Raw genomic sequence first — 13625 nt, 5'->3', positions numbered from 1 at the left:
GTTTGAGTCCAAACCGGACTTCAATGACTCCAAGACCAAGCAGACATCAAGGGATGTTAGCACCGCAGAGAACCACTACAAAAGTGGCCCAGCTGTCCTGTATTTGTGCCCTCAACTGGTGAGACTGACAACCGTGAGTGCATGTGATGCACAAGCCCAGCCGACCTAACCACTCTGCACCAGATCTCCCTAGCCTGCGTTTCCAAGAACTGACTGTGCTTCCTTGCTCCTAGGACCCTCGTGAACCGAGCTCCCCCATTGGGTGCCTTCAGACTTGTTCCCAAGTCCCCCACTGCAGCTTGTTTCCAAGTGTCCCCCCTCTCTCCTTTAGTGTAGCACGCAAAGCTACCAACCCGACCAACACCTCAGCATCCAGAAACTCCATGTAAAGACTAACTGCTGGTGGATCTTTGGACCTTGGCCCCCTACCACCACAAGTCCTGAAGGGGACCCCCGGAAACATATTGCAAGTAACTGTATGCAGTACATGCCTTTTACCAATAGGAAAGTATTGCTGCGTAAAGAAGCATTTAAGTGAACATTTTACTTACCTATAAAAATCAATATCTTGAACTGTACTTACGTGACACCTAAATTCTTGGTGCTGAAATTTATATAAAAATGTGTTATTTTTCTAAATTGGTCTCGTATTTATTCTTGAGTGTGTGTCTCATTTATTGCCTCTGAGTACAACACATGCTTAACACTACCCTCTGATAAGCCTAAACTGCTCGCCCACTCTACCACACAAGAGCATTTAGGATTATTACTTGTGCCTCTGTAAACCAATATTGGTCGCCTGGACTCTCTGCTCAGTGTACCTCGTTTTGGTGCACTATATTGAGAGCCAGCCTCCTACAAATACAGAAAGCACTTATAAGCAAGACGTCACTGAAATATTTTCTGTTAAGTCACAGGAGGTTAAAAACCATCTCTGAGAATATTTTGGACTATTCAGTCTTCAGAGCTCATAACTTCCTCTCTGCATGCATATTATTGTACCATATACACAACAAACTAAGGGGAGACATCGTTTACAACGCATGCGATACATCGCATGCCATTAGACGCAAGTTGTTACAACAACTTGCTGTAGGGGGCAGAAGGCAATCCAACACCTTCCCTACTGTTGCACACACTGGAGTTGGAATAGTAAATTATACAATTTTAAACTTTAGAGCGCCCCCCTCCCACTGCAAGTCGTTGTAATGACTTGCGTTGTAATGGCATGCGATGTAACAATGCGACGTTGTAACGACTTGCTCTGTAATGGCATGCGTAGAAAACACATGCGTTGTAACGAGTGCTATTCCAAACTAAGCTGCCTCTAAATGCTCCCAATTTTAGCAGTTAAAATAAATGTGGCGTGGGGGCCAATGTGATTAGAAGAGGGTCATATAATTTGATCATTTGGGGAAGCTGGGATTCTAGCCCAGATCACCAGGGTTAATAATCAGCATCTCAACACTACACCTTCCCATGCTGGTAACAAGACCAAAATCAAATGCACTTTTTTTTTTTAAACTCTTTTTGCTAAAACATATATGATAATGAGATAGACATTGAGAAAGTACATCTGCGCCACATTTTGTTTTACAATTTTACAATCTTGTCATTTTGCGGTACATTGAATCATGAAGACAACTCTCTATTTCTTCACAGTGTTGATATTACAGTCCTCAGTAAGCCCGCCAAGTCCCCCATATTTTTGCCCCCCTTTTGGGGACACCCCTTGCTTTTATAGATCACACATTCCGCTTGCCAACACCAGTCTAGGTCTAATACCCACTCTTTCAATGTCGGGACAGTAATCATCCCCCATTTCCTTGCCACATTACGTTTTGCAACCACCGCTGCCAAAGATAGACAACGTTTTGTATGTCTCGGCCAGTCCTCATTCCCGGAGATTGCAAGCAAGCTAACCTAATCAAATGCACTTTTATGAGGTAGACTGTGAATCCTAAACTGTTTCTTCTGCCTGCTCTTTTTTACTGAGACTGATGCAAGGTAGCTAGTTCATTAGGGGCTTTAGAATTACAAGGTGTCCAGCAGAGGTCCTATACTCTCAAGAGGGGGGAGACCAACACAGCAAAGTAAAAACACATTTTTAAGTAGAAGTAAAGCTTTTTCCAGTACAAAGAATGAAAAAAAAGAGCATGGGTTTGTTACAGAAATAAAAATTACTAAAGCATTTGCAATTCTGGGCCTGCCATTTATGGCACAGTGTTTACAGCACTTGATCATAAATGTGGTACCTCTAGAAGAAGGAATTTAAGTTAACCTACAGTTGTTGGGTGTATTTGTTGATGAGGTAAACTGCATCTGATTTACTTTGTCTGACTTTATGCACTATGAGATAGATAGATCAAGGCTTACTATGCGATAAACATATCTACTGTAATTTTAAATGATTAAGCAGAAAAGGGGTCGCAAGGCAGAATCATTGCCTTATAAATTCAATAATATAGTCCCCAACATGACCAAATTCAACCTGCTTTTGTGTGCAAGGCATCTCCCTCACCAGCATTTTAGACAGATTTTAGGAAATCACAGTTCAGACTGGTTAAAAGAGTGAAAATCAACAATGTTGGTACATTTTATGTTCGGCTGAAAGAACTCCTTGAAGAAATAGAATTTGTATTCATCACATCACACCCAAGGATTAACGTATGGGCTACCAGTTTCCATGCTGTTATCTCAATTTATTCTGGTACTCACGCACTCATGCTTTAACTGTTACAGCAGCACTACTGCAAATGACCAATACACAATATCTCAGTTCTTCTACTATAGCTGGAATAGGAAGGTTCTGATTAAACTATTGTGGGCCACATTTCTGAAGTCTTATCTGCGAAAGTGGTGTCTTGCTCTTACTCATGAATTTCCAAGATGTGATTCACAAAATGTTTTCTGTGACTAGTTGTATTTTACTATTACTTAGGAACTTCTAAGAGTAACGCAAACTTATCCAGGGAAATAAAGCTTTACTAGTAAAAAGCCTCGATAAGTAGGTCATACTAATTAAAACTCAATAGTAAGTCATATTCAAGTCTAGAATATAAAATATTAAGATAGGTTTACAGAAAATCGACATGTAAGGGCTACCGTAAAACAACCAAGACATGGGAGAACGTTAAGTTGTATAACTTAATCAAGTGTTACAACATAGTATGTGTGCAGGAAACTTGGGTCATAGAAACAGTTTATATCAATGGGAAGCGGAAAACTCTAGAGGAGGCCATCATAAAGGTGGCCTTCTAACCTTATTTCCTACCACTTTCCAAAAAAGATCCTTAAAACTTATTTAGATTCCCCCATGTCCAAATTATAACTGTTCTGTTTGTACCAAAGTTAGTTCTCGTTATTGTGAACTTTTATCAAAACAACTTTATTCTTAACAATGTGGATATAGCCGTCTCATTAGATAAAACTCTTAGCCATTGTTTCAATGAACTTAAAGCAAAGTATTTTATAATTTGGGGAGGTGATTTCAATTGTAAGCTATGTTCTGAATTGGATTTGAATGTTTGTGGGTTGTCTGAATGGGACTCTGAGGACGCCATGCATTTTGAACCTACCCCTTGTGGGATATTTTGTAATCAATTTTGAATAGGATGGCACTTAATGATTGATGTTATTAAAGATCTTATTGTAGACCATATTACCTTTCTAGGCAGATGGCAAGGCAGTCTCATAGATTTTATCGCATTTTCCCAGTTTTATAAGCATAAGGCTATGGAGTTCCAAATAGTACCAAGTTGCTTAAGTGACCACTACCCCCTATCTTTATCCATTGAATACAGCAAGGATAAACAACCCCTGGTTGCTGTATTTAACATCCCAGTAACACACAACAAAAATAAGGGAATCACATGTAGGTTGGCTAAGGTACACTCTCACCTTGTCCTTGAGTAATTATTTAGAGAAAGTAGGGGTCAAGTATTAGCCTGCCTGAATGAAGACCTTAACCCCAAGATTGTTTTAAATGCATTCCAGGAAATGTGTCAATCAATCACTGAACTCTTGACTACCAAAGCAAAAAAAGCTGAAATTAAACTGCATCGTTGGTTTGATAGAAACTGTTCTAAGACACACAAGAATCTTATTTATGCTTTTAAGCAGGTTCCTTGGGACAGGAAGATGGTGAGATCTTTTTTTAAAGATGACCACAACACACAGATTGATGTGACCATTCTCCCACAAGATAGATCCATCCTCTTATATGGTGGTCATCTCTGCTTTGGATCGTACACAAAGAAACAAGACCCCTGGTATGGATTGTGTTCCAGCGGATCTTTTTCTAGACAACCTTGATCTATGCGCCCCTCTTTTGACAAATGTTATGAGAAGTGTGGATATAGAGGGCCTTCCGATATCATGGTGGTGTTCAAATGCAATAACTGTTTTAAATAAAGGCAATAGATCAAATCCTCGATTCTATCATCCATACTCTTTAATTGACAGTAAACAAATGAGAACATTGTACTTTACAGGTTGGAGTCTTAGGTAAGAGGTATTTTTCAGACATATAATATGGGTTCAGGCAAGGCCTCTGCACTGTTGAGCAGTGCCTCAATCTCCATCTAGTCATTTCTAAATATACAGCGATTATTGGCGGAGTATCCACCTAGGTTTCATGGATTTAACAGTGGCATTTGACTGGGTGGATAAAGGGAGATTGTAGTCAATTATGCTTGACATAGGTATTGACTCTGCACAGGTTCATTTTTTGGCCCAGATGCATGAGGGAGTCGTGGGGCGGGTAAGGTATGGGAAAGATGGAGAGCTTACAGATACATTTGAAATGAAACACGGTGTGAGACAAGGCTGTGTATTGGCCCCAAACCTATTCTGCCTTTATATTAATGACCTGGAAAAACATCTTAATCTAGATGAGGGGATCCACCAAGTTGGATCTAGGAAATTACCTGCATTATTGTATGCAGATGATTGTGTTTAATTTCAAGAATGGGGTAAGTATGCTAAAATTATAAAATAGATTTTATTTTTCATGAATGGCTTGGGTCTAAAAACTACTAAATCTCATGTTACGATCATAGGGAAATCCTCTAAATCCTCTAAATCATTGAATCCATGTCATATCAATGGGGGAAAACTACTAAATGTTACTTCCTTCTCTTACTGAGGAATTCCCTTTGATCAGTAAAGTTCCTGGATACATTCGATTAAATGCAGGAGGTTAAGATTTGAGCAAATGATTGTAGCTCTTTTTAGATATGCTGGGAAATTGGATAGGAAACCTTTGGATGTTACGGCTAACATTTACTCTATACAATGTTTATCCATGGCTATCCACGGCACTAGAGTATGGGGCAATTGTGATGTTACCGACCTTTAAGTCACTGAAAATACCTTTTTAAGAAGACTTCTGTCAGTCCCAAACAATCTTCCTATAACCCTTTGTCACACAGAATTGGGACAAGTCCCGCTAGAGGACTATGTTAAATTAGCTCCCCTGATGCACTGGAGAGCAATTTGGTCTAAGCGGGACACTTTACTTAATCAGACTATAATTAACGATTGTAAGTCTTTAGATAAAGCATCTAAATTTATTTGGTTGAGATATGTGAAGGAACACCTTGCCTTGTTGGGGAGAGAGGACTGCTATTACAACCCACTGTCAATGGGTAGTGTCTCTAAAAAGCAGCTAAAACGTGTTTTTCACTATTAGGACACAACAAAGGCAAGGAAAAGAGAAAAAAAGAGGGTAATTGGATATCCTTGTCACTACCAATACCATGGAACCATACCTCACGTTTGCATATTTCTATACTCAACTCTTTTACCGGATTAGATTCAGGTTTGGCATTGCACATTATTTGGTCTCCTATCTGAGTTCTACTTATCATGACTCCCTTTTAGAGCCTTGCCCGTGTGACTTAATAATGAGTCAGTCCGTGCTACATTTCTTATTTTTGTGCAACTTATATGCTATCCCGAGAAAACAGTTTTAAATCCCACTTTTGAAGGATCTGAATATCAGACGATGTAGACCAAATTTATTTTATTTGCAGCTCCTCCAAACAGAATATACATATCTGATGGTCTATAAATATATATCTCCCTCCATTCATCTAAGACAGCAAGTGAGGAAATAATATTTCTTATATATTTTATGTACCTGCTTGAATTGTAATTTTGTACCTTTGAAACTATTTCTTTTATGTTTATGCTAGCGTAAAGCAGGTTCTTTAGAGTGATAGGGATTTATGGTTTATCTTTGTCTGTTGCATTAGTGTATAGGCCTTCTTCCAATCAAGTTACTTGGCTTTGTATTTGATCTTGTAACTCCCCTGTCACTACATTTTAATAATAATATGATGTGTATATTTTTTAGAATTGGGAAATGAATTGTTTTGTTTCTCATTTGATCAGTCATATAGTTCAGTCTGTATTGTTTTTATCTGTTTTTATTTGTATTGTACCTTTTATGGTTATACTTTTTGTATACAGAATAAAGAAACCTATGACTAACAGCCAAGACATTTCAGACTATTAGGGAACAAAAATGAGACCCTGTAAACAAACAAAACCATTTTCAGTGTCTATGTAAGCAAACAAACTACTTAATTTACATAGGACAAATGGGACAGACTAAAGAACATTTCACTTTTCAAATAAAGCAAAGCTTTAATCTAAGATCCTGGTGGATATGTGGACAGCTGAAAAATATAGCCCACTTCTTAAACAACAGTTCCCTGCATTGACTAATACATCGAAGATTAATTTACAGAGATAATATGAAAATGGAGGCACTGGGCCTTCAACTAAGAAGTAAAAAGAGTTTAGTTATATGAAAAGTCCAGTTTTGTATACCTAGCTCAGAAGGGGACAATTTGGGATTTAGGAAACAGCAGTGATATACCACCAGAAGTACCAAAAACAGAGGTGAATCCACTTGCACTCAAATTGAGTTTACCAATATGCACATTAGCAAAACTGGTAGCTCCAGGGCTTATAATATCACTGTGGTTTTTAAATAAGGTTTATTTGAAACAATAAGCATGAAAAAAGATTTGTTGCTTACCTTCTGCAACTCTGGACTCATATCTGAAAATAGAGAGACAAAAGGGCAATGTGAGCAAAATATTTTATAATTGAGGGTAGAATTCTACATTTTACATTCAAGTCTGCCTCGGGTACATTCAGCATGCAGATGTGCAAGTGCAAAGGGCTGAAGGGAGGCATGAAATATTATTTTCTTAATTAAAAAAAACAAAAACAGTAAAACCTCTCTCACCTGAGACACTTGCCTAACATTTATAGTGTTTGTCTTTTCTGAATGAAGAAAGTCCATTTAACATTTTCATCCTCTCTCTTAGCTTAGAGCGTAGGGCAGGGGCTGATCCCAAGACAAATGATGCACATGTAACAACTAGTCATTGATTGGTTAGCTGGTACAGTCCTACTTGGACGATCTGGAGTGGAGGTCACCACTGGTCACTGCTAGTTGCTCTTGAACAGATGGTAAGAAAACCGGGGCACTCAGAAACTATTAGTGAATAATTAAGGTAAAAACCCACTGAATTTGAGAAAAGCTGGCCTGTAGATGGGAAAAGAACACAGGGCTAGTGGATGGCATTCGGTAGAACTATAATGAGAGATCCATCATGCTGGTCCAGGACTGACATGCAGGTAAAAGTAATCCCTGCCCCTTCACTTCTTTTGGCCAGCAAGTGAAGTCCCCCGACTATGAAAGTCTACTACTTTAAAGTATTTTTATCTTTGTTAAGCAACAAGTGTGCAGCAGAAGGTGGGAGCTAAGACTTTATGAAGGATGCTGCATGAGCCTGTCAGGGACCTTGGTCCTTGCTTGCTGTGCAAGCTCTAGTTCTCATCTGTGGAGGAAATGGATGTAATTAATGGGCGATCAGCATCTTAGAGTTGGGAATGATCCATTATCCATGCAATCTCTTCAAATTCTTTTTTCTTGCTTGAAGACCAATCATTATCATCAGCTCCGAGTCTGGGCGGGGAAGGTCATGCCAGATACTGCTGACAGGTGGCTGCTCAACACTATGACCTTATACGACATTCTAACTAGGACCTTAAACATAAGCATGGCTTTCTGACCATCATGTAGGTCTACTCCCTTCCTCTGTCTCAAAGATGAGTATGTTCTGTTGTAGTGACAGGACTAAAGACACTGGAGGATGGGGCAGAGGGGTAGCAGTTGTCTTTTAGAAAACAATACAGCTATCCTTTAGCTAAACAAAACTGACTCCAAAAAGCTATTTTCTGGGTCAATTATGAAAATATTTGTTTCCCAGTACTTTTCCTGGCTATGTCAGACATGAGTCCGGACAGGTGAAGTGCCTCCCAACTTATTCCATGGGGCTTGCTCAGGCTGTCTTTTATTTGAACCAGCAGTGTATATCAGTGGCCAACACTCTGCATTCTATTTGGTCAGATCATTTTTTTTAAATATATAAAAGGTATTTTTTTTTTTTAAAGTAGTCCAATACACCCTAGAAGTCACACTGATTTCCCATACTATCAACCGTACACACTCTCAGGTAAAAGATCTTCTAAGTTAATTAGCCTTTTCCACTTAGACAAGTATTTCTAGTAATCTTTATCTTCTTTGCTTTCTTTATACAAGTCCAAGATTCAAGATCCAATCTCAAAGCCCCTTAGTCAACTATTTCACTAAAGCCTTTAAAGCAAAGCAATTAAGGAGATGAGCGGAAATGGTGTAATTACCACTGCCCCGAAGAGAAAGCCTTTCATCAATCATCAATACAGCCAGTCATTTATGCACCAGAACAGATCATTTAATGAAACTAAGTCTTTATTCAACCAACCAAGTAACTTCAGCTTACTTCCTAAGTCAAAGTCTTCTGGATATACTGCTCATATTTTTGTGATAAACTTAGTTGATTCTTTCCTGGATAAATTATGTTTTCATATATAATTACACATCTTTTCTTTTTTGACTACGCTAAAATGACTAATAATCGTGATTCAAAGTAGACTTTCGCCATTTTTTATGTCAAACTAAACCAACAAATGCTTTGGTTCAATCTATTCTAGCATTAAACATTTTTGTTCAGCTGGTCTAGAATCCCTTTAATGAGCTGATGAACAGCATATGCTCTGCACTATCAAAGATGAAAAAGCATCTCTTATTTACAAAAACATATATATAGATTTAGGCCCCTCTGAATCAGGCAATACAGATTGACTGCAGTTCTAGTTAAAAGAATTAGGAAATTTGCAGTGGGTCACCTGCTAACATTTATTTATTTATTTTTAAATCTTTTTTATTGAAAGAAAAACCAAAAGACAACACACAAACCAACACAAATAGATTACAAATCAGCATCAAAATGCACAATCAGACATCAAATGTGAAGTGGTCGAATAAAAATGATTGGGGACATTGCCTGGGCCATACCTAATTAAAATCGAGTGTAAGGCGTTACAGTTGTAGACAACTCCAAGGAAGCACAATTACAAAGATTCATTATTAACAGCAAATAGGGAGTCATCATTCAAGGGGGGAACAGAGCCAGCCTCTGCTCTTATTCCAGGGGGCCAAAATTTTCGTCCATTTACCCAGGCAACCTCTACTCTGATATACCACTCTTTCAGCCTGCATGCACCAGTCCATATCAGACTCCAAATCAACACACCTCAGATCAACCCCTCCCTTCCAAGTTCTGGCGATATTTCGCTTAGCCACCATGCATCCCAAAGTGACTCACAGTCGTTACGGTCTAGTCAGATCAGTGGCGTCCCAGATGTTCAAAAGACACAGCCTTGGGTTAGCCACCACTTCTTTACAGCAAGTCTGAGATAGAACAGAAGTGACCTCTCCCCAAAACCTATGAAGAATCGGGCAGTCCCACCATTGATGCATATAAGTATCTACTTGGCCACAGCCACGGGGACACAACGGAGAGTCTAAAAAACCTATTTTGACCAATACGGAGATTGTGTAATAAGCCCTATGCAATAATTTAAGTTGAATCAATTTGAACTGGGAATGAATCGCAACCTCCCAGGGCAACGCCAGGGCCTCCCTCCACTCCTCGTCGGAGATCTCGCCCCCATCTGAACACCATTTTGTACGGACTTTGTCTAGGGGGTCAAGTGAATTATTGAGGAGTTTACGATACATGAGAGATATGGCTTTGGTGGGGAGGTAGTCGTCCAACAACCTATCCTCCAAAGGGGAGGACACCGGCAATTCCTTACCTTTAGAAAGCACCTTGGTCAGTGCGCTGAGCACTTGAAGGTAGCGGAACGCTTCCCCCTTATGCAGCTGGTATGGTCTCTGCAAATCACTAAAAGGTACCATACCGCCCATAACCCACAGGTCGCCCACCTTGGACAGGCCAATTAAATCCCATTTATTGAACCCGGGATGCCACCCAAGAGTACCCAGACGACAAGAATCAAACAGTGGAGTCACCTGGTAATTCTGCCCCTCCAGCTCAACGCTGAGTTCGTAAGGTGCCAGACGGAGATTGTCGTGGAGGTCGGAGTAAATTTGGGCTCTAGCTTTGAACCACCATACAAGGCCCGTAAATAAGTACCAGCCAGCATATTGTGTCTATCCATCCGAGTCATAGCGAGTCATCAATTGGTCGATGCATCCAGTGATTAAGGACGATAGGCTGCGAGGCCCTGTAGTATGATCTGATGGAAGACAATCCATCATACCAGCTCCTAACAAGCTTGGTGAAAGCGATTTGGGGTGTGCTGCCGTTCCATAAGAGATTACAAACTTCGGATTCAACAGAAGTAAAATACTGAGATGGGACGAAGTGTGGTGTATTCTGCAATGCATAGAGGAAGCGCCATCATTTTATAAAGTGCTGCTCTCCCCAAGAGTGTAAGAGGAACATTCCTCCAATGTTATACATCTGCCTTAAGACGCTGGGGGGGTGGTGGGGCACGTGGGGGGGGGGAGGGGTGGGGAGTGGGGGGGCAGCAAATTTCGTTGATAAAAGACCGCCTCTTCTGTTGTAATGTAAATTCCTAGGTATTGGAAGCCATCAGTAACAATGGTAGCACCACATCCCGACGGGAGGAGCAGTGGACACCCACTTAGGATATATATCAGGGATTTATCCCAGTTAATAGTGTAACCAGAGTGACTTTGAAAGGGTGAAGATAAAGAGTACTTCATGGATCGAGGATCGGGGCTTGGCAAGATAAAGCAAAATGTCATCAGCGTAGAGGGACACTACCTGCTAACATATAGGCTGAACACTGCTGCTTGTTCCTCTTCCAGGACTGAAGGAGCATTACTAGGTTTTAGGATTGGGGCATGAGGGCCATTTTGCTGTGTAGGTCAGTTAAGATTGATTAGCAGCTTTTGATACTAGGTGCTTTAGACAAAGTAGCTGTGATATGAAGCGTTTTGACTACATGCATTGCCTTGCTCTGATCTTTGTCCAACTGTGATCAGTAGGTATAATCTGGCCCGTTTCTATGAGAATGCGCCATAGAAGAGAGTAAGGTTCCTTGAGGCTCCTACAGTCCGTTCAAATGTATGCTTCGCTCACCTGTTAGGTGTAAGTATTTACAAGGTTAGCATGCAATTATACGCAGATGGGCCCCAAATCTGAATCAAGATGACTAATAAGACGAATTAGATTGGCATTGTGGGTGAATTATAGAGTAACCTATTAGCAGTCCTGACTTAATGAATATCAATTTGCTGCATCCACACTCTGACAAAACTAAGAGTATCCTCTTTGGGGATTAAGGGAAAATTGACTCTCAGGATATTTACCAATTATACCACATTCTTTTGAGGGAGTCAATTCAACCTGTCAGCAAAGTTAAAAACCTAGCCATGGTGTTAAATATATTGGGGGATTTCTAAGCTATTTGCATCTTTTGAATGCCAAAACATCAGGGCTGTGTTTTGGGGCAGGTGTCAAGACAAGACAAAATTACTATAATTCTTGCTATGCTGGGCTCCCTCCCTGCCAATCTCTCACCTAGATAGCGGCTGGTTCAAAAAATCTCTGTGAGACTTATTTATGGCCTAGGGAGAGGAGATTATGTTTCTGAAGGTAGAGGAACTTTACTCTGCCTGTCTGTCAAAGAAGGAGATTTTTCATTTTTTCATTTGATACACCTACAAATGCACATTATGCCCCTTAGTTCTTTGTGGAATGCTTTCCGGTCTTATTCCACCCACATTCTCAAAGTTTCAGAGCAGTAGACATTATGTGCTCCGTGCAGTCATTTAAGCTTCATGTGGGGGTGTTGTTTTTTTTAGTCCATGAGTAAGGCTTGGAACACTTTTGCTACGAACTTCAGACTTTGCCACTTTTTGAAAGCGTAAAAATCTTAAGGCCCATTGATTTTGATAACACTCATTCCTTAACATGGAGTGGTTTTCCTCTTCTTGTTCATATACCTCCCTCCTCTTCCACATTTTTTGGCTTTAACAACTGATGACTTGGCACTACCTGCATGAATTAATTCTGGAGATCCGCAAATGGTATTTTAAACTCTTTCAGAGAAGTGCAGAATAGTACCAAAAATGAACCCTGGGCAGGGCAACCATATCAGCATCCCCAAACACCTTCATCCATCATATCAGGCCATTATTGGAGTTGGCTTCCACCTACAGGTTTGAAGTTGGCATCCTGCATTGAATTGGATAAATGAGTTCAAACATGTTTTAACATTTCAGGAATTACTGTATTCGTAAAGGGTTGGCCAGAACCTATAAAGGCTTGTGCACGCCTCATTAGTAAAGTCTGGACTAAGGATGAGTGAATAGAGGTACTGCCTCTAATTATTGAAAAATTTGAAGACTGCTCTCTTCCTGATCAAGCTCAATATGAACCACCCACAGCCTGCCATTCTCAAAGTTTCTCTCCTCAGTGATTTACTGGTAACCAGAATGTGTTGTTGATGGAGGGGCGCATTAGGTCCTCATTAGGGGGGGTAGGGACTATATACAAAAATATTTTAAAGCAACAGAAGATAGAGTTTGAGAGGCTCCGCACTACCTTCGTAATGGATGTGAGAAGCAAGACTTGGAGTGATGTGCATTACTGGAAGGTTAGCAAGACATTGTGGTGCTTACCACCGAATCTACTCTCGCTCTTAAGAAATAGAGAGGGTCAGAGATTAGAAAATGATGCCAGAGATGGAGTAGAATGGGGTAAGCACATAAATATGTGTAGATTACGTTCCAGTAATGCCCATCCCTCTTAATTCTTGCTGGTCCCACCTTTATTACGGAAGCGCAGAACCTATCAGACTGGATCTTCCGTTGCTTTTAAATATTTTTGTGAATAGTCCCTACCAAACTAATAGGGAGATAACGCACCTACATGATCATCAACAACACATTCTGGTTACCAGAAAATCACCAAGGAGAGGAGCTGTGAGAATGGCAGGCAGCAGGCGATTCATATCGACCTTGATGAGGAAGAAAGCAGAACTAGGAGTTATGGAAATTATCGAGAACTAGAGGCTGCACTTAGTTTCCCTCGTCCTCATCCCATACCTTACTGCTGAGGTACGCACATGGCTTTCCAGGTTCTGGCCAATCCATTATGAGCACAGTCATTCGTAGTTGTGAAAAGTTAAAACATAGGTCAACTCATTTACTCACTAAAAAACAA

The 13625-nt window shown here is 40.2% G+C and overlaps 1 protein-coding gene across 5 annotated transcripts in view; it reads right to left on the bottom strand.

Moving 5' to 3' along the window:
- PLEKHG1 (pleckstrin homology and RhoGEF domain containing G1) overlaps positions 1 to 13625 on the bottom strand; it is a 260178-nt gene that overhangs the window by 40421 nt on the left and 206132 nt on the right. For all 5 annotated transcript variants that reach the window (XM_085612486.1, XM_085612487.1, XM_085612485.1 and 2 more), the window contains one exon: positions 7049 to 7071. In XM_085612486.1, the coding sequence (XP_085468612.1) occupies positions 7049 to 7071 (23 nt within the window). The remainder of the gene's footprint in view (positions 1 to 7048; positions 7072 to 13625) is intronic.

The sequence above is a fragment of the Triturus cristatus genome, chromosome 6 (genome assembly GCF_964204655.1).
Source record: "Triturus cristatus chromosome 6, aTriCri1.1, whole genome shotgun sequence".
In the NCBI taxonomy this organism is placed as follows: Eukaryota; Metazoa; Chordata; class Amphibia; order Caudata; family Salamandridae; genus Triturus; species Triturus cristatus.
The sequence above is the reverse complement of the archived record's forward strand: the minus strand, read 5'-3'. Positions and strand labels throughout refer to the sequence as shown.